General features: G+C 37.2%; 1 protein-coding gene across 1 annotated transcript in view; it reads left to right on the forward strand.

Annotated features, from left to right (window-relative positions):
- The first annotated feature begins 3,355 nt into the window (after positions 1 to 3,355).
- LARS1 (leucyl-tRNA synthetase 1) overlaps positions 3,356 to 24,235 on the forward strand; it is a 47,242-nt gene continuing 26,362 nt past the window's right edge. The window contains 19 exon segments of the mRNA XM_032210072.1: positions 3,356 to 3,462; positions 4,226 to 4,306; positions 5,493 to 5,627; positions 6,079 to 6,240; positions 6,646 to 6,758; positions 8,174 to 8,237; positions 9,890 to 9,957; positions 11,038 to 11,263; positions 12,077 to 12,164; positions 12,986 to 13,062; positions 13,678 to 13,731; positions 15,572 to 15,712; positions 16,246 to 16,323; positions 18,020 to 18,050; positions 18,053 to 18,104; positions 18,295 to 18,365; positions 18,436 to 18,519; positions 18,958 to 19,096; positions 20,406 to 20,618. Coding sequence (XP_032065963.1) covers positions 3,412 to 3,462; positions 4,226 to 4,306; positions 5,493 to 5,627; positions 6,079 to 6,240; positions 6,646 to 6,758; positions 8,174 to 8,237; positions 9,890 to 9,957; positions 11,038 to 11,263; positions 12,077 to 12,164; positions 12,986 to 13,062; positions 13,678 to 13,731; positions 15,572 to 15,712; positions 16,246 to 16,323; positions 18,020 to 18,050; positions 18,053 to 18,104; positions 18,295 to 18,365; positions 18,436 to 18,519; positions 18,958 to 19,096; positions 20,406 to 20,618 — 1,928 coding nt within the window. The 5' untranslated portion in view covers positions 3,356 to 3,411.

The raw sequence follows: 24,235 nt of genomic DNA on the forward strand, positions 1-24,235 counted from the left end.
TTCCTGAGAATTGTCCGAAACCCTTGCATTTTTTGCAAGACATCTGGTTGGGGAAAGTTGATCTAATGAAGCATTCTCGTTGCCACCTTGTATTTGAATTCCCATATGGAACATGCTGACTGGGGATTAAGGGAATTGAATGCTTTTATGACTAGGTTATGGCTAGGTTATCCTGTGCTGGAGGCATATTGCGAACAAAGATAAAAGAATACATGGAGGCTTCTTTTCAAATATTTCCTGTTGCTTGTTGTACGATACCAGATGATTTGTCCTCCGGGATTGGGCGGCCTATAAATCTAATAAATTGAATTGAAAATTGAATTATTATTTGCTTGGGTTTGTTTGGATTAACTGGATGACTTTTTGGTTAATATCTCATTTGCAGACTTTAACAAAGAAAGGTCTTTTGCACAAGTATCTAGGAAATCATATCCAATTTACAATGGTACAGTCAAGTGAGGACAGGACCCCTTTTCAGAGGTGGGGTGGGGAAGAGTTCATTTTTTTGGGGAGATCTGTCTTCTATGAAATTTATTAGGTTTCTGTTTTTAAAAAGAAAAGTTAGAAAAGTTCTTATGACTTTTAAGAGTATAGATTATGTTGTTGTTAGCACAAACCAGTAAGATGTTTTACATATAATGAAAATATTATAGTAAATTTCAGAGTGAGACATTGATCGCTTTATCCTAAGTGTGATTCCTGATTAATGAAAATAATAGTTTTTAGATAAGTTTTGATTTGTTTACTTGCTTTGTGGGTTGGTTAGCTGTTTTGCTTTGATTGTAAGCTGCTGTTTAACCAAAAGGGAGAAGTAAATATGATTTGATAAGTCACAGTGCATTTTAGGTGTCATTGGAGTTGTCATGTAAATTTCCAACTGATGTGCTGATTGTAAACAATAATGATACAACATACTATACTAACATAAATTTATTATTTAAGCTAATCACACTAATTAGGGATTATTTGTTCTTTAAGGAACGGAAAGGGACAGCTAAAGTCGACTTCTTGAAAAAAATAGAAGAGGAAATCCAACAGAAATGGCACAATGAAAGAGCATTTGAAGTTAATGCACAGATGTAGCAAGTCACAAAGGTGAGAATACTCATTTCACATGTGGCTGAGAATTTCAATATTTGAGTGTGTAAATTTTAAATCTAATGGGATTTAAAAAAAAATCAGCTATGCATTTAATAGTAGAAAATTAGTATTAAACAACATTTAAATTTAATTTTTTGAGTAGTAGCAGCTTATGGATAGTATAATGAGTCATACAGAATCTGTCTCTAATAAGATGTTTTCCAGATACAATATGGGAACTAATATAGAAGTTTTCCTGCCTAAAGGGTGAATGCAATATAACACTTCCTTAAAAGTATTCCTTCAGAAAGATGAAATCCATGTGAGATGTAAGGCCAGATTAGGCGCTAGGAAATCCGAAAATGACATTCCATATACGACTGAAATATGTGTCTCATTGGAAACATCAAATTCAGAGTTGGCTAATATCTGTCATTTTGTCTAATGAAACTGAAATACAAGTAGTCCTGTATTTACAACCATTCGTTTAGTGACTGTTTGATGTTCCCCAGGACTGAAAAAAAGTGATTCATAACCATTTTTCACACTTACTACCATTGCAGTGTCCAACAAGAAAAATAATAAAATGAGGGCAAACTCACCTGTCTCGCTTAGGAACAGAAATTTTTGGGCACAATTGTGGTCGTACATTGAGGACTACTTGTACTAAGAATTGATATTCTGGCATATAGGTTTCAAATGTGCATCTACATTTCTGAAATCTCCAACTTGATTTATTATTCCTGACCTTTCGTTAAGAAGAATTTAAAGAAATAGATGACAAATACATAACAACTTGCTAGAACAGTAGGAAGGTTGGTATCTCAACAGAGATAGACCTGTAGATTTCTTTTCTGAACAGCTGAATCAGAAATGGCACATACCAAATGTATATGATATAATATAATATTATAGGGTATAATTATCTTAATGTTTGTTTTCATTATGCTGCCCATAAAAGTTAAGAGCAGTGACACCTTCTTGTGAATCAGGTCCAAATGTAGCTGACGACATGGCAATATCCATGTAGTTTTCTTGATAATGGTACGGAAGTGGTTTGCTACTGCTGCCTCAATTAATTTCTGGTTTGACCTACGTTCTGGGATTTCTAGTATTTTCAATCCAGCTGAACAGGCTAGGTAAGTGCTGCCATCTAGCTGAGTGCATTTAAAAGGACTTGGATTGAGAAATTCTGAATGAAAATCAAATTAAGCATGGCATCTACTACATAGTTTTATAATTGCTTGTGGGTACCATTTAATTATTAGTTTTTTTTCTCTCTTTGGTTGGAGCAAAAACGAACAGAGGGGAAAATGAGATTATATCTGATTGGAATGTTCTAGCAGAATGAAGTTCCTTTGCGTGCAACTATACATTTCTCAAATTTGGAGAGTTGTAGGATACATACTATATACAGTACATGCATGTATGTGTATGTATGTATGTATGTATACAATACGTATACACAGACACATATATACATAGTAAAGGTAAGTCTAATTATGTCTGCTGTAGAGGTCAGTGCTCATCCCCATTTGTTAGACAGGTAGCCACAGTTGTTGGAGGATGCATCTGTGGCCAGCATGACTATATGCTGAGGGGTACACTATTACCTTCCCACTGAAGTGGTATCTATTCATCTATTCTTAGTTGCAAGCTTTTGAACTGCTAGGTGAGGAGGAGCTTGGGCAAATAATGGAATTGACCCCTTTGCACAGTACTTGGGTCTTGAACCTACCTGCCATCTGATAAGCTCAGTGTCTTTAACCTCTGAGCCATTGCACCCCGTGTGTGTGTGTGTGTGTGTGTTGTGTGTGTGTGTGTGTGTATGCAGAATTTCTTTTTCAATTATTTCTCCTTCATTCGGACCAAAATTTCCAGTAGTCTTTCCTAACTTTTTGTGAAGCTTTCAGAGGTATGTTGTAATTATGAGCAAGGAAATTATTCTATTGTGTGAATTTGTCTGTTGTTCAGACGTTATGGAATATCTTCCACTGTATTTAATGATATACAAACTTAATCATTTAAAACCCAGGTTTAGATAGCTTAAGTCTTTTTAAGTAGGTATCATTCAATTAACACTTCTGTAACATTTTAATTTTTAAACAAGGTCACTTCATTTGTTTCAAATGTGGCCCTCAAAGTTCCTGTTATTGAATTATTATATTGCATACTATATTGCAGTGACAAGTCAAGAAATATTTATAGGACCATAACCTTAGCTGTGTTTAAGCTGAATTTCTGAAAATTAATTAAAATTAATTTTAAAAATTATGTTTTGAATCTCCATTCAGCAATGGGAAATATTTTGCTACTTTTCCTTATCCATACATGAATGGCCGGCTTCACCTAGGACACACATTTTCTTTATCAAAATGTGAGGTAAGAATTTTTATTAGTGCTTTTGTGAAGCACTTCTAAAGAAATAGAAATAGAAAATAGAATGTATAAATCTGCTATTTTTCTAATGACACATTTAATGTTTATTTATTTGTGTAGTCATGTAGGTAACTCTGAGTGGCTCATCACAGGTAAAAAAACATAAAAGAGAAATAGATTAAAAGAAAATTCAGACATATAAAAATAACTAAATGGTCTTGAAATAATAGATCTTATTCTCTTTGTTTCAATCCAGAAAGTTTTCATTTAGAGCAAACTCTTCAGCTCATTGACCATGGAATTTCATATTGCTGAAACATTTATTATATGTAATATTATCTTTGTTATATTAATGCATGCTACTTTAATAGTATTACAACCCTAACAATAATTTTCGTACTGACTTTAAGAATGTATTGTTTCATGTCTACAACCTCTGAGAGAAGAGAAATTATCATCTTAGAATCACATATAGGTTTACCTAAAACTGTCCCATTGAATGCAATGAAAATTATGTTAATTTGGCTGTTGTACCATAAGCAGCCATCGGATTTCAACTGCTTCTAATTTCTATTTTTAAAAGACATTGAAATAAATGGCTTATTTTCTTTCAAATTCTGTATCTTGCTTGAATTTTTCCTAAGGGAAATAAATTGCTGAGGCATTTTAATCAATAATTTCTAGTTTAACCATTTGTGTTTTATCTTCCCCTCTTTTTCCTATTCTCAGACATTAATGCTTGATCTCGTTTTTATGTGTCTTACAGTTTGCAGTTGGTTACCAGAAACTGAAAGGAAAGAAATGCCTATTTCCTTTTGGACTTCATTGTACTGGCATGCCCATTAAGGTAAAATCACTTAATTGTATGGACAAAAATGCATTCCGTTTCTGAATAAAAAAAAATACATTATTTTTAATCTATTTATTTTAATGTAGCAGGTATCTCATGTACACATTTGGTTAGTATACTGGAATTGCCCATCTTAGGATATAGGTGATTCTGGGGCATTGTAATACATTAGATTCAATTCACAAAAGATGTTATGGAGCAAAGATTTGTTAAAACAATCACTTCTGTTTGTAGGATCACACAGATACAGTTGAAACTGCCATACCCTTTTTAGGATTAAATCTAAAGTTTTTTATGGTCCTAATAATCCTTGATCATGTGGCTGATTTCAAAATTGCTCACATCTATGGTAAAATTTGCTTTCTTTGGTATTAAAAGTTATATGCTTAAAATGACCAGCCCAGATTCAAAAATTACATTTAAATGTGGAGTCCTTGGTGCTCTCTGAGCTTGTACGTTTTCTTGCAGACAATTTATTACCCAACTAAGTAATGTCATCTGTTGTAGAAGGGAGTGGGGTTGCACAGTGCTTCTAGCAATGATGATGTTACCTAGTTAGGTAATGAAAAATCCCAAGTTCAGAGAGCACCAAGGACTCCACAGTTCACAGTTCTCTTTTATTGGTACTTTTAAGTATATTCAGTGGATTTAGTACATTCAGTGGGACTATGGGAACAACCTGTTTCTAAGATTGAATTTTGTTTTTTAAAGGCTTCTCAATTATAAAAACCGTTGGTAAAACATGGGTAGCAATGAACAAGCTTCCAGAAAGTTCCAGGAGTTACAGTCCGAGAAAAAAGATAAGATTAAAGAAAATATGTGTTCTTCCCATAGAAGAATCCACTTGATTTTTCAAAACAGCTTTTCTGTTTGCACACGTGGAGTGGAAACATCCATTTACTCTCTTTGGAAAAGTAATGCATAACATTTTAAAGAATTTGGTAGGGTCAGAGGATGAATCAATCATCCTTTGCATGGGCCAGAGTAAAAAATATAGCCTTATCAATTTTAACTGTTGCCACAGAGGAGCAATAACAAACTAGGTTTAGAAATAATAGTAACCAGTCGAAACAGCTGGCTGAATATGTGACCAACCATAAAAATATAAATGTATGTGGCACCATCCAGATCTTACATTCATGTGCCCTAACAGTTTACAGAACTCTAGTGTATTTTCTCTTAGGCATGTGCTGATAAGCTGAAACGAGAAATGGAGCTGTATGGCTGTCCACCAGAATTTCCAGATGAAGAAGAGGAGGAGGAGGAAGAGGAATCAAAGCAAGAAGTGGTCATTAAAGATAAAGCTAAGGGCAAAAAGGTACTCAAGCAAGGCTGTAGTAGTTTTCCTCCTTCCTTTATACTCAAGGACTGTATCTAACTTGGCACACCATCACTTATTGTTTTGTTTTTTCTGTGTCTTCTTTTTTCTCTCCCTTTTCTCTATTCCTGCCGTCCAGTTCCATATCATTCACTCTCTCTTCCTCCCTTTGCAGTGATAAAAGCCTGACTTGCTTGCCTTCATGAATCTTTTGAAATTATTCATAAAGCTACTGGTAACCAGCTTTGATTTGCAGTATGAATAATTTATGGTTCCTTTTAGAAGATTATTTACATCTTGCAATACAACTGTAAATTTGTAGGAATTCTCATCTAATGTGAAATATTTAACGAACTTTTCTGTCCTTCTATAACTTTAATGATTTTTTAATGCACATAATGAAAATATTGCATTTAACTGTGAGTATATACATTTCCCCTGTTGTTTAAAGAGTAAAGCTGCTGCTAAGACTGGCTCCTCAAAATACCAGTGGGGCATCATGAAATCTTTAGGCCTCTCTGATGAAGAAATAATAAAATTTTCAGAGGCTGAACATTGGCTTGGCTATTTCCCACCTCTGGCTCTTCAAGATTTAAAACGCATGGGACTAAAGGTATTACATATTTCTTATGTTGTTGATCAAAAGTATTTCATTTTTTATGCTTTTCTATTTTTTATTGATATGTAGGCCTTGGTTTGCACACCGACTATGAGAAGTATCTATTAGAAAACTGTCCAAAGTTATTCATATTTCTATTGTAAATGTTAGGCTTGAGATTTGATATTCTTACGGAGGACAAACAATCTGAAGAATTGAAATAGTATGTAAAGATTGCTTTTGCTAAGGATAGATAACCGCATCGTATTACATTCTAATTTCAATATTTAGAAATTCTAAAAGCAGTTTGCCATGGGAATAGTGATTGCTATTTGTGAAATTCAAAACTAAATTTCTCCTTTCTCCATTAATATCATTGGATTCCACCCTATGAATGGCCTTTATTTCATGATTTTCCAGGTAGATTGGAGACGTTCCTTTATTACTACCGATGTCAACCCCTATTATGATGCTTTCGTACGATGGCAATTTCTAACTCTCAGAGAAAGAAAGAAAATCAAATTTGGAAAACGGTAAATGCTTTCTTGATGTGTCCATTTATAAAACATTAAACACAGTTTCCTGTTGCTTAGTTGCTTGAACTATGTCAAAAATACAGTAGTGAAGGTGATTTGCTTATGGGTTTTCTGAACCATCCATCCCATATTTATGATTTTGTTTGGTGAGAGATCTTTGACATATTGCAGAACATTAACACCTAATATACAATACAATACAAGAGTTGGAAGGGATCTTGGAGGTCTTCTAGTCCAACCCCCTGCCTAGACAGGAAACCCTATACCGTTTCAGACAAATGGCTATCCAACATCTTAAAGACTTCCAGTGTTGGGGCATTCACAACTTCTGGAGGCAAGCTGTTCCACTGATTAATTGTTCTAACTGTCATATTCTCTAAGTTTTAATTAAATCAAAGGAAGAAAAAAACAAGCACAGTGGTCAAAATAATGCAATTAAATTGAAAATACTTATGTCTCAGTAAATAAGTGCATAGTTATATAAGAGCAGTTAACGGTTTGTGAAAATGAAATGGATGGGAAGGGAAGAATATGTTATTGAAAGATCCTTTTTGAAATGTTTTTATTATACTTAATTTTGAAATTCCTTTTTTATCTTTATTGTTTGATTTCTTTAGTTAAGCTTATGTAATTTTAAAAAAAGAATACATAATGGTAAAAACTTTTTTACATAAATATCAGTTTTTTATTACTATAATTGAATATAGTAATAGCTTAAATGATTTATTGCAAATGTCTAAGATTATACTTGTCCGTAAATATTCTGTGGTTGTGTACCATTCAGATGGAATTCTACTAGGTCCACAGTTTTTCCTATTTCATGGCCTAAGTTGTCCTTGGAGTTTCTTGTAAACAATATTGGTTATGGCAGCTTTTTAAAATCTCCCACTTCAATATTTCTATACAATTAATGATTTGTGGTTGAGTCACAGCTAACTTCACTAGACACAGCTGAGTAAGGTAGATCAATAGATTATGTCTCCGTATATAAATAATTTTTGTTAGCCTGAATTCCAGATATAAAATATTTTGTTTCTTTTATGCAGTGAACCAATAACTTTCCAACTTTCTTTCCTGGTTTATTATATTCTGATCCACACATTTCAAAGAATATTGAAATGGTTCTGAATGTAGCAGTTCCATTTTATGTATGGCTGCTAAAGTTACTTGGCATAAGTGCCCAATTCAGTACAGCATTATTACTTATAGTGGTCCCATCTTATGGCTTCTCTGGAAAAAGTGAAATTAAAGCAAAGAAAATGATGCTCCTGCATAATTTTCTTTGGAATTAGTCTGCATAATAGGAGACTATCTGGCATGGATGTTCAATTACACTAACCAAATGCAAAATACTCCCTGTTCAATATCTAGTATGTACCCACATTTTAACAATGACTTACTTTGCCTTGTAGGTATACTATTTATTCACCAAAAGATGGTCAACCCTGCATGGATCATGATAGACAAACAGGGGAGGTAATGAAGGATTTTTAAAAAATAGGACTATGTGTTAATGAGTTGAGACTTTGGAGATTAAAGCCAGAGGGTAGGTGAGAAGAGGAGGATCAGGAAAAATGGCCACCCTGCCCATTTTCACTACTGTCTCCTGATTTTTTACGGGAAGCCTTTTCTTTCTTAAAGGGTTAAGCTTATTCAGTCATCTAATTGACTGAAACACCTAAACAGAAAACTAAAGGAAATTAGATAGAACTTAGAAATCATTATCAATAGTAGTAGTAGCAGTGGATTACCCAATCTTAGTATCTTAAAAAAAGAGCCAAGGCGTGTCCAACTTGGTTAGTATTTGCTAGAATCTCAAGTACCAGGAGTCCCAAATTGAAAAGTACTCCAGATTAAACCAATGGCAGCTTCTTATATATCATTGCCAAGAAGATGAAGTATAATTCCATGTTTACCTGAAAATAAGACAGAGTCTTATTTTCTTTTGACCCCCGAAATAAGCACTTGGCCTTATTTTCAGGGAGGTCTTATTATTTGAGGTGCTTGAGGCAGCGAATGTGGTTACCTCATGGCTGCTGCTGGGTTGCAGTATTTTCAGGAAGGACTTATTTTTTGGGGGAGGGCTTATTTTAGGGCATGCACTCAAAAGCCCAATTGGGCTTATTATCCGATGAGGTCTTATGTTCAAGGAAACAGGGATGTAAGGAGAGTTGAGTTTGATTCAATAACTTTTTTTTAGTATTGGGATGCAAATAGCAGAATTAGGAAAGATAATTTAAAAGTTATTTGTAAATTGGAACTTTGAGTCAACTTTCAGAGAAGAAAAAATGGAAAGTCACCTAGGCACTCAAGCTTCTGGAAAAGCTGCTTGGACACTAGCCTCTGTGTCACCAGCAGCTTGTTTATACTAGATTTCCATAGAATCACCAATTTCTTGCATTTTTCTAATTGGGAGCGTGCGGCATAATTCTTTCCTTGTTATTAATACCAGGATTATGTAATGCTTCACATTAATGAAAAATAAGATGCCTTGAAATGTATATAGCATCTGTCTGCAACTGTTTAAACCGGTCTTGTGATTCTGGGAAAAGATGCAGATGCTTTAAGGAGTTGCTAACAGGTATTACCTGAGTTACTTCCTCTCACTGCTACCATCCCAACTCTGAAACACACTTTTCTCTTCCAATCCAAAGTAATGTATTTATTTGTTTACAGACGTTATAAGGCCACCTATATCATATAATGATCCTAGTCAGCTCACAGTAACAATAAAAACAAAGATCTGATTAATACACAAATCACTCTAATGCAGCATTGTGAAGCCCATGTCTGCCCACGCCCATGTGTGGTTTAGTGAAGAGGAAAAACGTGATACGTCATGTGACAAGTCTGTAACGGCACAAGTTTGGCACCCCTGCCCTAATGATTTTGTTGTAGTCTAATACAGGGGTGTCAAACTCACATCATCATGGCGCCATTATGTAACATATTGGGACTCCCCCCCCCCAGTCACTAAACTGGACATCAGCGTGGTCAGCATGTGAAACATCTGGTCCGTGAGCTGGGAGTTTGGCAGGCCGGGTCTAATGTATAAAGACTGGTTTGACTGAATAGTTCTAAGAGATTACAAATGAAAGTGACACAATTGTTTATATATTGTCTCTTAGGGTGTGGGACCTCAAGAATACACACTAATCAAAATGAAGGTGATAGAGCCTTACCCTCTGAAATTAAGGTAGGCCTCGGCATAATTACTTATACTGATGTTAGTAGAAAAAAAGAAAAAGCTAAAAGTTTATTGAAAACACATATTAAAGGTTTTAGAAGTGTGTTCAGATATGTGTGGCTTTTTGGTTGCTGATGAAGTAGATTAAGATTAGACTAATGTATGTCATGTAGATTGATCAGTTAAGTAGAAATTTTCACATAGAGGACAGGATACCACTGGATCTAAGTTATTGAGAGAGGAATAGGTTTTGACTTCCTGAGTCTTATTTGTGGCATTCAACATTGGAAAAATTGAAAAGATCTATTGATCTACAATTAAAGGCACTTGGAAATCGGTTCCACTGAACTGAATAGCCTTAAGAAATGCATCAGGTTGTATTGATAATATGGATCAATATTTGGTTATTCTTGGATCTGTGCATGTGGCTTCCTTTAGAGAAGATGGTAATTTAGATTATATCTAAAAATGGAAAAATACCAGATGAATTTGGAAGAACATTTTTATCACTTTTTTTGGATTTTGAATTTATTGATATAGTGATTTCCCTGTGTTTATTCCTTACAAAATGAACACAATAAACAGTCACGTTTATAAGTCATAGATGTGCTGTCTTTTTAAATTGTCCTTGTGCGAAGATTGGAAAAAGAAGAGGAGAGTCCCCATAGTGAATAGGTTTCATTGTCAACTTAGAAGGGACAGCTTACTGATAAGATGTATGTCCCAAAGATGATGTTTCTAGAGCCAACTGTACTTTCTAGTTTTTCTTTGAAGATGTTTCACTTCTCATCAGAGAAGTTTCTTCAGCTCTGAAGCTGAAGAAGCTTCTTGGATGAGAAGTGAAACATCTTCAAAGAAAACCAGAAAGTCCAGTTGCCTCTTGAAAAAAAGCACCTTTGGGACAACCATATCCTAGATGACTGAGAATCTTCATAAACATTTAGCAATGCACTTTGGGATGAACACGCTAAGAAAACACCCTAACAAAGTATGTTGGCATAGATTTTAGAAAATACTATTTGTTTTTATCTTTTAAGTGAACTTTTGTTTAAATATATTTTTCTAAACTGCCCTTTCTTTCTTTTACAGTGGCCTTAGAGGAAAGAATATCTTCTTGGTAGCTGCTACTTTGAGACCAGAAACCATGTTTGGGCAGACTAATTGTTGGGTTCGGCCTGATATGAAGTACATTGGGTTTGAGACTCGGAATGGGGATATTTTTATTTGCACACAGAGGGCAGCCAGGAATATGTCCTACCAAGGCTTCACAAAAACCAATGGGGTAGTACCTGTCGTGAAAGAATTGATGGGAGAAGTGAGTATCTTGTGAACGTTACTTCTAATAAGGATCTTCTAACAAAAAATGAAGCAGATTCTGAGGACTTTAGATTTGCTTTAATTTACAATACAGGTAGTCCTTGACTAATGGACAACTGAGCCCAAATTTTTGGTTCACTGAACAGTTGTTAATTGAATCACAACAGTTGTTAAGTTAGTAACACAGTTGTTAAGAGAATCTGGCTTCCCCATTGACTTTGCTAGTCAGAATACTGTAGCCATCATAAATATCAAGTCAGTTGCCAAGTATCCGAACTTGGATCACATGACCATAGGGATGCTGGAAATAGCGAAGGACCAGCCTGCAGTACCTCTGACAGCGAAAACAGAGTTCGGGAGGACTGCACACGGCCCTCCCAGGCTGTTTTCGGCCGTGATGGCCTTCTGCAGTTCTCTGCCAGCGAAAATGGAGCTTGCTTTCCGTTTTGCTGGCAGAGGGCTGCAGGAGGCTGTTGGCCCAAAAACGGGGCCTCAACGAGTGATGTCGAGCTGGCCACACCCCCCAGTCATGCCCATCCTGGCCATGCCCCTCACCTCAAAGTCAGACACAATCCTGATGTGGCCCTCAATGAAATCGAGTTTGATACCCCTGGTCTACAGCTATTCCAGAACTCTGAGTTTGAAATAAGGTCAAATGACTCAGAACGATCTATTTTGAACACAGAACCATGATTTCAAATTTAAAGCAGCATTCCCAAGTTTGAAAGTTCGTCAGTTTTGAATTATTTTGCATATGTCGAACAGGGACACATAGTTCCCTTACTTTTAACATAATTCTCTTTCTCTGTAGGAGATCCTTGGTGCTGCACTTTCTGCTCCTCTGACATCCTATAAAGTCATCTATGCTCTTCCAATGTTGACTATTAAGGAAGATAAAGGTAAAAACTATGGCATTTTAGCACTCATTTTTTTACAGGAGAAAGGTTTTTATCTTTCTATTGATTACTGGAGATATTGGTCCAGAAACCAATATCTGCACAATGTAAACTTTTCGGCAGTGTCTTGTTTCTGCTCTTTGAAGCAAAATAATCTTTTGTATGGATTCCATAAGAAGATATAGCTCTTGTGTATAGTCATCAAAACAAGAAGATAAATTAAACTACTGCGTTTTGTCTCCTTTAAAATCTTGGGATTCTTTACAAACATATGAAAGTACTGTATCAAAGTGACTCCATTTTCTTCTCCTTTTACTTTGATTTAAGCTTATCCACATGTTGTCTTTTACAAGATCTTTCTTGTGCTAGTAATGAAGAATTAGTCCATCTATAATCTGCTGCCTGTAATTGATAGTAACTGCATTTGATTCTTTAGTTGAGCATGTATTTGGTTACTGCTAAAATATTGACTTTATATAGCTATTACTTATGAAAAAAGTGCATAAAGGGGTCTATAGGATTCCACATGGCAGTCCTATTAATACAGTCATGTGGATATTCTGGATTGCTGTAATGATGGATAAAACATACACTGGGGAGTCCACATAATTTAAAACTATCATTTTTTTCCAAGGCTCTAAATTTATGGATAAAAATGTTCCTTTACATTGTCAGATTTATCCTCACTATGAGGATTAAGGAGAATCTGCGTAACCACAAGGCAAAGTTAAAATGTACAATTCCATCCCCTGCTGAGTTCACATTTAGTGCAAATTCTGTCCTAACAATGTGTTGATCTATGTTTCTTGATGGTTCCTTGTAAGGTACTGGAGTGGTTACAAGTGTACCATCTGATGCTCCAGATGACATCACAGCCCTGAAAGACTTAAAGAAGAAACCGGTGAGAATCTTAAGAATCATGGAGAATCTCTTAATGTATTGGCACCTGGTGCTGTTGGCGTTCATTTCTCTTTTTACATAGTATATTTTTAATAGGCATATGTGGATCTATATAAAATTCTTTGTGCTGAGCAGACAAAACTATGTATTAAGAGCTGTGATGGCACAGTGGTTAGAATGCAGTATTGCAGGCAAATTCTGCCCACAGTCTGATGGGGCTCAAGGTTGACAGCCTTTCATCCTTCCGAGGTCGATAAAATAAGGACCCAGGCTGATATTTTTAAACAAATTGGAGTTGACCACAATATAAAAAGGTGGAATAAAGATCTATTAATAATATTAAAAAGAATTGGACGTTTCTTCATTCTTGTTTAGAAAAAATCACTTTGTAGGAGAGCTGGGAAGTGCCCATTTAATATGGTTCTCACCTTTTGTACAAGTGCTTGCATTAAAGATATGTTTACCAATTGATCTGAGTATTTTATAAATTGGTAAAAGTTTTTTTGTACAGGTGGCTGGTGTTAACCAGTCAGCTTGTGCAGAAGAAACAAACATCTTTTCAGTTTAGGTTTTGCGGATCTGATCTGTGGTATTTTGTTTCTGATTTTCTTTATAGGCTTTTCGAGGGAAGTACGGCATTAAGGATGAAATGGTCCTGCCTTTTGAACCTGTAAGTACCGAAAGAAATGAATGCTATAGATGTTTTTGCTAAATACTAGTAATTATTTCAATCAGATTTATAAGTCTGCTAAATATTGGTGAAACAATGCAGACAGTATCTTCCAATGAATGTAATAAACTGATGTGATATCTACTTGCTGTTTTCTTAACACATTTCAGCTGCTAAATCTTGCATTAAGTTGGTCTTTTTGAAGGGGCTCATTATCAAAACAGAAGAAAGATTTTTATATCTAGAAGAGATAGGAGGAAATGCCATTTATTCTCCAACTTGTATTCAGTAAAATCAGGGTTAACAAACAATGCTTGTTTTTGTACATTCTTGAAAACAATTCCAGAGGTCTGAGAAACAAGATTCCTGAGAAACGGATTGACTTGAATTTAGCCCTGATGCTTGTATTTATTTTGGAAAGGCTTCTTGTTAACTTGGCATGTGCTTTACTTAATGTACTAGATTATTGTAAGCATTGAACACTTTGATTACTGGGTGGAAAATTCCCATGAGCACAGCTTTGTAGTGGCACAAGAATAACTGCAAGGAGCTTAGCAGTTCATGAGGGCTTCTGCCCTATTGAAATGCTGGGCTGCTTTTCCAATTAAATGAGCAAAGGCAAAAGAGATTTGAGAATTGTTGTAGATCCTGACAGCCTGATCTTGCCCAAAGGCAAAGGAATAAGACAGCTCCATTCATTATTTTAAAGAGAAATGTTCCATTGCACAATGTCTTAGGAAATCTCTCTTTGCTCTCATTCAGTTTGGAGGCTGGGTTTGCACAATATCCCAGCTACTTTAGTCAGATTGTAATTTAATCGGTGTTGTTGAGTAGAGGAGATCGAGCTAATTTGGAAAATCTGTACTTACCAATCATTCCCTTAACTATAGTTAGCCCCCTTCTGGGAACCCAATTTTGTAGGCACAAGCCGAATGGTAGTACATTCAGTGCAAGATAGAAAATGGAAAGAAATGAAAAATAAATTCATTTGCTAATTAAACAAGCACCTTTCTCTCTCTTTTAGTTTGTCAAAAAGTTCAGGATAACTACATATAAATAGGAATAAAATGCAGCTGAAATTATAAGTAATATATTAGTTAAGAACATAGCTAAGGAGGTGATCAGGCACTCATTGAGAAATGGGTGCGAGATATCAGTAAAAGTAAAGTAACAGTAGTTGTTCAGTTAACATCTAATTCGGCAGGCAAACCAATTCAAAAGGTCAAATGTCTGCTCCAATAAAACATCTTTGTGTGATGGCAGACTGACAGCAGATAAGACCCTAGACTCTTCTCACTTTTGCAAAGAAACTCATTCTTATGCTCAAATTGCGCAAATTGAAACTATCCATTAGAAGGGGACAGGCAGAGGCTGTTGTTGCCGTCATTGCCTTGGATCCATTATAGCATGCAAGTTAGTAGAGCGTGAGATATTTAAGCTACCAAGCGCTGTGCAAAGTGGTCACAAAATACTATTTTTGAAACTGGGTTAATGGCTGCTACATAGAATATTGATAACACTGGTAAGTTCTGTTAATATTTTGATCCTTTTTTCAGGAAACAACCAAAACACCCAGGTTTGGTGGAACATATATCCACATACTATAAGTTAAAGATTCTTACACTTGAGTACAATTAACAGGATAGGCTTCACCTCTTTTCCTTTATGTTTTATGCTTCTAGCCCACTAGACTGAAAACAAAATTTGTTTAGTTGATCAACCATAAAAAGCAGTTCCATTTTCAAAGGCTAAAGGAGTCCGGCTTGAATTTCCTATAAGATTCTTGATTGCTTGCATGATTGAAAACTACTGATTCACAGTGCTGTCATTATATTCCCAGATACCTATCATTGAGATCCCTGGGTATGGCCACCTTTCTGCTCCACTGGTCTGTGAGGAGCTGAAGATCCAGAGTCAGAACGACAGAGAGAAACTTGCAGAAGCCAAAGAGAGAGTATACCTGAAAGGATTTTATGAAGGAGTAAGTTAAACTGAACATGAAAAAAGACTTTTCTTTCTGCATGCCTGCCTTACATATCTCCCTTTCACATGTTAGGAGTCTCCGTCCCCTTCCCGCCTTGGGAGGTGTGGAGTTTAAGTGTGGAGAATATGAAATCTCTCCAAAGTCCCTATTATCTCTGAGCACACATTCCATCAATTATGCACTAGCAGAAGAGAGGGATGCAGTTCCAAATATGAGAAGTTGTTCCTGTGGTACTTATCTACTTGCTTGCCCGTAGACAAAAACTAAGCAGGATGCTTTACTGTAGCCTATGCAGCATACATATATCTCTGTCTGGTTTGCAAGAAGCAAAAATGGGCTCCCCTCCCACCTTCTATTCTGCTTTGCCCAAGAAAGCGGTTGCCTCAGAGCACTCCTTCCCATTCAGTTTTAACTCGACATTCCCAGTAGGACATCTCTTAGAATGAAGAGGGTGAGAGGCCACTCTGGCTTCTCCAGATTCTAAATGAGCCAGTGCTGATTCTAATCTCTGCAATGACTACTCTTTTCAGTTAATGCTTGTGGATGGATTCAAAGGCCAGAGAGTTCAGGATGTCAAGAAGCTTATTCAGAAGAAGATGGTAGACAACGTACGTAACGGTTTGTGTGTGCATATATTGATTGCCTTAGCAGATAGCAGCACCTGGCCAATCTTCTCTGGGCTTACCAGCCAAGCAGGTTTGATCTGATTAGTATGTAAACCTCAAGGAAATCTCAGGACTGGAGGCTAAAGTATTCCCGAAAGAGGCAGTGGTCTATGATTTTCTAACTGTTGCCATGAAAACTGCACCAATATGCCTGCGTAGTTAGCAAGAATCAAGCTCTATTTGAGATGTTTTTATTATTTTTTTAACATATAATCCATTTGATATTCTGAGGTTTTAACACAGTTTCTCCAGTTTGTTTTGACAAAACAATGCTGGATTTATTGTAATATAATTGTTTGAGAAATAGACCGGTTTGGGGGGGGTGTTAGTTGCCAAAAAGCATCTTCTAGCACTGAAGATGTTACTTAGATAAGCAGTCCCCAACTTTTCTGGGTCTGTGGACCAGCAGCGGTGGTGGGGGTGGAGAAAATGGTTTTGCGCTCACAACCTAATCCTGTGCATGCGCAAATGGAGCTCCCAATAGGCTGTGTATCGGTACTGGCCTGCGGCCCATGGGGATGGGGATCCCTGACCTGGATGGATGGTGAAATGACTGCAAGAAAACTACCAAGCTCAGAGAACACCAAGAACCCCGCCAATAGCCTGAAATCAAACACATTTCTTTTAATGGAAAAATAAATTACATTTAGCCTATTGGATCAAATAGACAATTGGTTCCCTTCCCTTACGTCTCTTTTTTAATTGAACTTTTGGGTTTACAACATATTGTTATACAGCAGTAGTTGTTTTGTTTTCTGCCCTATAAATCTTTTCTCTACAATGCTTAAGCAGCTTTTGATTTGAAAAAATATTTTAACATGCACAAGAGAAGGGAGATATGTTGTATCTCTGAACTGCAAGCTTGTAAACTCTCAAGTGTTTTAAGAAAGACTCTTTTCTTATATGCTTCCCACTGCTATTTCCTTAAAACTTGTGCAGCTGGGGATTGCCTTGGAGGGTTTTCTTTTGCAAAAAGTGTATTTTCACATTTTAGTCACAAGAGGACAGTGCAGTAGAGATTGTAACTTCTGTATGTGGTATGTTCATCCATTCTCAACGAATATAGGGCAGAGTATGCCTCTTCGCCTGCGTATAAGGGAGAACTGAATTAAAGCATGCAAGTAGTGTTCCCAAACCCACTTTCTGTGGTTTGAGATTTTGCAATTTAGGCATTAGAGAACTTACATTGGGCACCTTTGCAGCTATGGGGAAAAGGCATTCTTGAGAAACTCAGATCATTTAAGGACAGATTCCCCCCCCCCCCCTGCTTTGGACAGGAAAATCTTTTGTGATTGTCTTGTGCTCTCCTAGGTGCATTGAGATGCACAGTCTAAGAGAACTGATACCAAAATAGAATCAAAAAGAACTTGCATGGCTGCAATTTTTAGGGAAATTAAATATAAGTCACAATGCCTTTTGTAATATCTGTTGTCCATACAATATACTGAATTCCATGAAGAAGGGATTATCACACAGTCCTGCAGTCCCTTCTTTGAGATTCTTGAAATCATATCCCTCCCCATCCAATTTGCTGATATTGAAGTATTAAAATGCTAAAATAATCATAATCTGATTTCCATCTTTCCCACTTGTTGTCTCAGCATTAAACTCCCATTTCCTCCCTGTTTCCTTATTTCAGGGTGAAGCAATGATTTATATGGAACCCGAGAAAAAGTTATATCTAGATCTGCAGATGAGTGTGTGGTGGCTCTCTGTGACCAATGGTAAGTTGAAAATAAAAAAAGTTACAGTTGCATGATTACCACTTTTCTGCTTTTGCAACTCTTCCAAGTCCTACTGCTTGTTTTGGACTTAAAGCCATGCTTTTCCATTCATTGTTTTAGTAAAGCATCCGGCCTATTTCTGTCAAGATCATCTTTCTTACTCCCTACGATATTGGTTCTTTTCCCCAAGGTACCTGGACTATGGTGAAGAGACTGGAAGCAGCAGACCCATGAATGTCTGAAAAAACCTTGAGACGTAGGGTGTGGGGTTTGTGCCAGGGAGGAGGGTTAATATATGACATATAGATAATTAATGCTTTGGTTTTCCCAGTTTTTTGTGAGGAGACCAGAAAAAACTTTGAAGCCACCCTGAATTGGCTCCAGGAACATGCCTGCTCAAGGACGTACGGCCTAGGTAGGAAAACTGCTCTATTGATCAGCCAGTAACAGTGTTTTATTAATCAACACTTTTATTATTTTGTTTTATTCATTTTCCATATATGATCGACCATTATTATATAACTGGAAAACCTATGAAAAGACTAATATGATGTATGAACAGCTCAATTTTCACACAGAGTACTTTTAATGAACTTTTATCTTCTACAGTATATTGATTTAGAATTGATTTGATCATCAATATAAATTCCTGTAGTGCCTAAATATGTTTAAATCAGATTTCTCATGAAAGCAGTATGTTTGCCTTTGCATTAATATAATGCAAAGTGTCATATGGTAAGAGATTGACTAGGTATAGTTTTGACAATTCCCTCCTCATCTTCCATAAATGCAAGAGGATAGACTATTAAATGTCAGTGATTAATGCCTAACAAAATATTTTGTCATCTTCCAGGAACTCGTATGCCTTGGGATGAGCAGTGGTTAATAGAATCTCTCTCTGATTCTACTATCTACATGGCCTACTATACAGTTGCTCATTTCCTACAGCCTGATAATTTGAATGGACAAGGAGAATCTCCACTGGGCATTAGGTGAGAAGGGAGTGGTGATAAGGTGTGGTAAGTGCCTTCTCTTGCAAATGTTGCCTTGTCTTGTAAAAATAAAAAATAAATATACCGTAGTCATATAGCATTCAACAGTGAAATTTGTGTTTTGGGGTTATTTCCCAGGAAATAGGAAGCAAAATATATATACTAAATTTCTGAAAACATTTTACTTAATTTCACCGTACAAAACTCAAAAAAGCAAATGGATATGGTCTCTCCTGTGTCTTGAGTATATCTCTGTCATGGCTCACAGATATATACTAACATAAAGATGTGGATCTTGTTACATTCCATTCCTCAGTCACAAATGTTGCTCTAAATGGCTATTTTTATTATCTGCCATAAATATTAGAACTTATGATGCTGATTATTTATATAATATTTTCAAGTTAGCATGACAGGAATAATGTTCTGTAATCTATAGGATCATGGCTTTTTAAAAACTACCAATCGGGTCATTATGGGAACAGTTTGTTGCATTTGATGTCTTAATTCAAGTGTATTTTTTGCATTTCCTAAAGAAAATTAAAAAAAAAATACAAAGTAGATTTTTTGAGCCACACATGAGGTTAAACATAAGAGAATCTATAAGTGTGACCTTAACTCTAATGGTAGATTCTGACTTCAGAACTAGTGGAATACATACTAGTTTCAGACCAGGATTTTGAGGGTAATGGGTAATTTAGCACTTAGCAATAGACTTAGACTTATATACCGCTTCACAGTACTTTACAGCCCTCTTTAAGCAGTTTACAGAGTTAGCACATTGCCCACAACGATCTGGGTCCTCATTTTACCCACCTTGGAAGGATGGAAGGCTGAGTCAACCTTGAGCCTGGTGAGATTCGATCTGCCAAATTACAGGCAGCCAGCAGTCAGCAGAAGTAGCCTGCATTGCACTCTAACCACTGCACTGCCTCTTAACTAACAGATGTTGTCAATCATTAACAAACAAACGAACAGTGAAAATTGGCACAGTTTTCATCAGCTACATCTAATTTTGATATATTGAAGAATAATCTGTTAGAATTACAGTTCTGGTAATGTCTAATCTTGGGTAACCTTAGGTTGTTTGATACTTTAAAAATGCAAAATCAATACCAACTGATTTTTTTTCTTATTTAAAATGTTTCAGATCTTAAATTAGGTCCTTTTTTAAAAATTAAAAGCAACATGAGTTTGAAGAATGAAACCATATTTAGTGATGGTGTATGTAGTAATCATACCAAATAGGTGCTCAGTTAGTAGGGAAACCTGCAGCCTTTCTTTTTATAACTTTGCCTATTATACACAGAGCAAGCCAAATGACAGAGGAGGTATGGAAACTAACATCTTCTTAAGACGGCTCCATTCCCCGCAACAAAATCCCTAAGGAGGCTTTGGATAAACTGAAGCAAGAGTTTGAGTACTGGTATCCAGTGGATATACGAGCTTCTGGCAAGGATCTTGTTCCAAATCACTTGTCTTACTATCTTTACAATCATGTAGCCATGTGGCCAGATCAGAGGTTAGTCTGTGAAAAGTTGCATCTCCAGCTGTATTAATTCAAGTAATCACAACCTGTGCAAACTTTGAAAAGGAAAAGAAGTCTGAGCAGGCAAAACTATATTAAAATGAATTGCTCTTTTACAAGACTTGAGTATGGAATTAAAGCATGGAGCCAGTTTGTTACGTGTGTAATCGATACATTGCTGAATCACTTCTTGTTGACTATCTAGTCTCCCAATGTTAATTAATCATGTCTTTTACTGCTTGCCCAATTTGAATTTGTACAGGTGTGATGTCCATGAACTGTACCGTGTACCCTTAGTTTACTTTCCACTGTATTGAACTTTTAAAATACATTGGAAAGTTCCTATCATGCTTTTGGCTCAAGTATGAGTAAATGTTGCAGATTCACTGAGATCATCCCAATCTCCATAAGGAATTCCTTGGCTGATGTGCGATCCACGTGCGACCCAGCTAATGAGCTTTGAAAGACTGTTTATCTTATGATGCCTAGAATGCTTGTTAGTTACCTTTTTTCCTTTTCCGTCAAGCTACATTATTTTGCAGATGTACCGGTAAGTCTTACAATACCAGTAGGTGGGAAAAGGACTCCCGCAAGGATAATCATTAGTTCTTCTCTATCTGAAGGACATCTGGCTTACTTTGCACTACTGAAGCAAATGGGGTGAAATCAGGATCCCATGCTTGCTGCACAGTGCATTGGGAGGATGGCAAGTTTTTTTTCTATAGGTATTTTTCTTCCCTGTTGTCTCTGCCAGTTACATAATAATTCCGTGCATTCCTCTGAGTCATATTTTATTGCTTCAACTTGTTAGAGGCTAATTTGCTCCAGGCTCTGAATAGCTATTCTAGCAATTAAGGGAGTGAAAGAATCTTTGGGAACTATTAGAACTACCCATACTTCTTCAATACTGTGACCTATAAGGTGATTTAAGATTCATGAAAGTCATATTAGTTGATAAAGAGATTCTGGTTAAAACAAACATCACTTCAAACAGGATACTTACTGTGTTATATTTTTTTGAACTTGCAGTGTTCACTATTTCCACTGGAAAAGTATGTGAAGCCCAGCAATCTTAAAGTGGTGAATTGCATTGAGACAACCAGCGGCACTCCCCTTTTAAAACTGTACATATTGGTTGCTAGCATTAGAGTTTCCTTTACACAACACAAGTTTGATCCATCAAGCTGTTGGAACAATGTTCTGTGGATAGATAAAGAAAGTGGGATTTTTTGGGTTTGATGAAAACTGCTACGTTCAGAGAAAATAAAAGACTATTCCAACAAAGGAACCTTATCCCAGTATGAAGCATTTTGTTGGAAGTATCATGATTTTTGGCTGCTCTGCATCGTTAGGGGCTGGATGGCCCTAAGTTAATTCTATTGGAAAGTGTTTAGATAGTTATCTGTAAAGTTTAAATAAATTTGGTTCTTGTAGTATGGCCATGATCTTAATTGTACAACTAAATCTATGAAGCAGAAAAATGGGTTGAAGTAATGGTTACCATTGTACAGAAGATGCCTCCAGTTGCTACATCTAAAGCTTCACATACTTTTTGAACATGTGGTAGTGAACTTTGATTTAGGATAAAGACTTGATGCACTTAAGGTTTTATGCACTTAATCAGAATTTCTTAATAAATATATATTAAACTCCGATCATATTGTAGGTCACAGTACTTCAGAATTATAGCTAGTGCTAAATAGTTCACAAACTTTCAGAAAAATTGTTAGACTATTTGGAGTCTGGAGTAAAATTTGTCTCTAACCACAGGTAGTTTTCAATTTACAACAGTTCATTTAGTCATCGTTCAAAGTTACAGTGGCACTGAAAAAAAGTGACTCATGACCATTTTTCACCCTTATGATCATTGTAGCATCCCCATGGTCTTGCGATTAAAAAAATCAGACACTTGGCAACTGACTCACTTATGACAGTTGCAGTCTCCCGAGGTCATGTGATCCCTTTTTGTGACCTTCTGACAAGCAAAGTCAATGGGAAAACCAGATTCACCTAAAAATCATGTTACTAACTTAACAACTGCAGTGATTCATTGAGCAACTGTGAAAGGTTGGAAAATGGGGCAAAACTCACTTTTAACAACTATCTTGCTTAGCAACAGAAATGTTGGGCTCAGTAGGGGTCATAAATCAAGGACTACTGCGCATGGGCGAGGAAGATGGCTGCCGGGTTTGCCGCTCGGCTTCTGTACTATAGTTAAAACTTGTAAAGAGTTGGATTTTGGCACTCGGGAGCTGACCCAAAGGAGGTGAGGTCGCCCGAACATCTAGCGACCCTGGGACTGGCAGCGGCAATGGAGAATTTGATCGCTCCGAGCTGCCAGCTCGAGAAGATGCCGAGCTCTGAAAGACGCTGAGCTCCGAGAAGCGCTGAGGGATATCGTCACCGCTAGCCGCCGATATTGCTGGCCGCGGGTGCCGCCGAATGCCGCCTAACATCGCGGCTCGAATGTAAGAACTGTGAGGACGGTGAGGATCGATTTGAACAAAGAGAGCTGGTGAGAGGGAGAATTTGGGAGGCGACGCAAGCACCGGAACACGTTTTTACTGCTGCTGTTGCTGGCTTGCTGCTGGCCTCCGACATTGCTGGCGACGGAGGCCGCCTAATGCCGACGAACACCGCGGCTTCAACCAAAAAAAAAAGAGAACCTGTGGAGACTGCAAGACTGTAAGACTGATAAACAAAACCTGTGGAGTCTACAAACTGATAAAACAAAAAGAGAACTGGTGAGAGAGGAAACTGGCCCCTTGGAATGAGTCGAGGGAGTGGGGGAGCGATACAGACGCCCTGGGATTAGTGCTGGCAGAGGACCGGTAAAATTTCACTCTCCGAGCTGCCAGCCTCGAAGGGACGCCAACATTCGTGGATATTGACACTGACCATCTTGGATTCTATCCTGGATTCTATTTCTGACGCCTTGGGGCCTTAAGAACACCGAGCCCGATCGCTGAATAGAACGTCCCCCCCTCTCCCCTTCCACCAGAGACAAGCATTCTCCCTCCCCCCTATGACTCTTTGATCTGAAAATGATATTAAGGGGGATGGTTGGAATGAACTTAGCCACCAAACTTTTCCCACCATGGTTAACCTCCTGGTTTTCACTACTGCAGCTGCTACCCGAACTCACCCTGTCTCCCAGCCCCCCCCTCCTTGGACTATATTGAACTCTTTAGAGGAGCCCCCCTCAAGGTGTGGCCCCCCCTCAGGAGAGGGTGGAAGGCACCTTTGGACTATTATAAATCTAGTACAGACTCTGTGAACCTGCGCAATTTTTCTAATTTTATTTTTAAATAGGTATGTTGAGTGCATGGGATTGTATGGGATGGTATGAATGATCTCACTTTTTTATTAATATTGCTGTATCTGTGTTTTAACTTTTTGTGAGGACTGTCTGTGTGAGAGTTTGGGTATGACTGATTCGGAGGACCTGGCGGGGTATGCGGGGGTCACCGGGGTGGTTGGGGGAACTACATCCACGGGAGAGGGTCGGGGCATTGCGGTCATAACAGGGAGAGGCAGATATGGCGGGGACTTTAGGGCAGGCCATTACCGGGGAAGGAGGGCTCGCTATATCACAGAGATCCCTCCTTCCG

The sequence above is a fragment of the Thamnophis elegans genome, chromosome 2 (assembly GCF_009769535.1).
Source record: "Thamnophis elegans isolate rThaEle1 chromosome 2, rThaEle1.pri, whole genome shotgun sequence".
NCBI classification, from domain to species: Eukaryota; Metazoa; Chordata; class Lepidosauria; order Squamata; family Colubridae; genus Thamnophis; species Thamnophis elegans.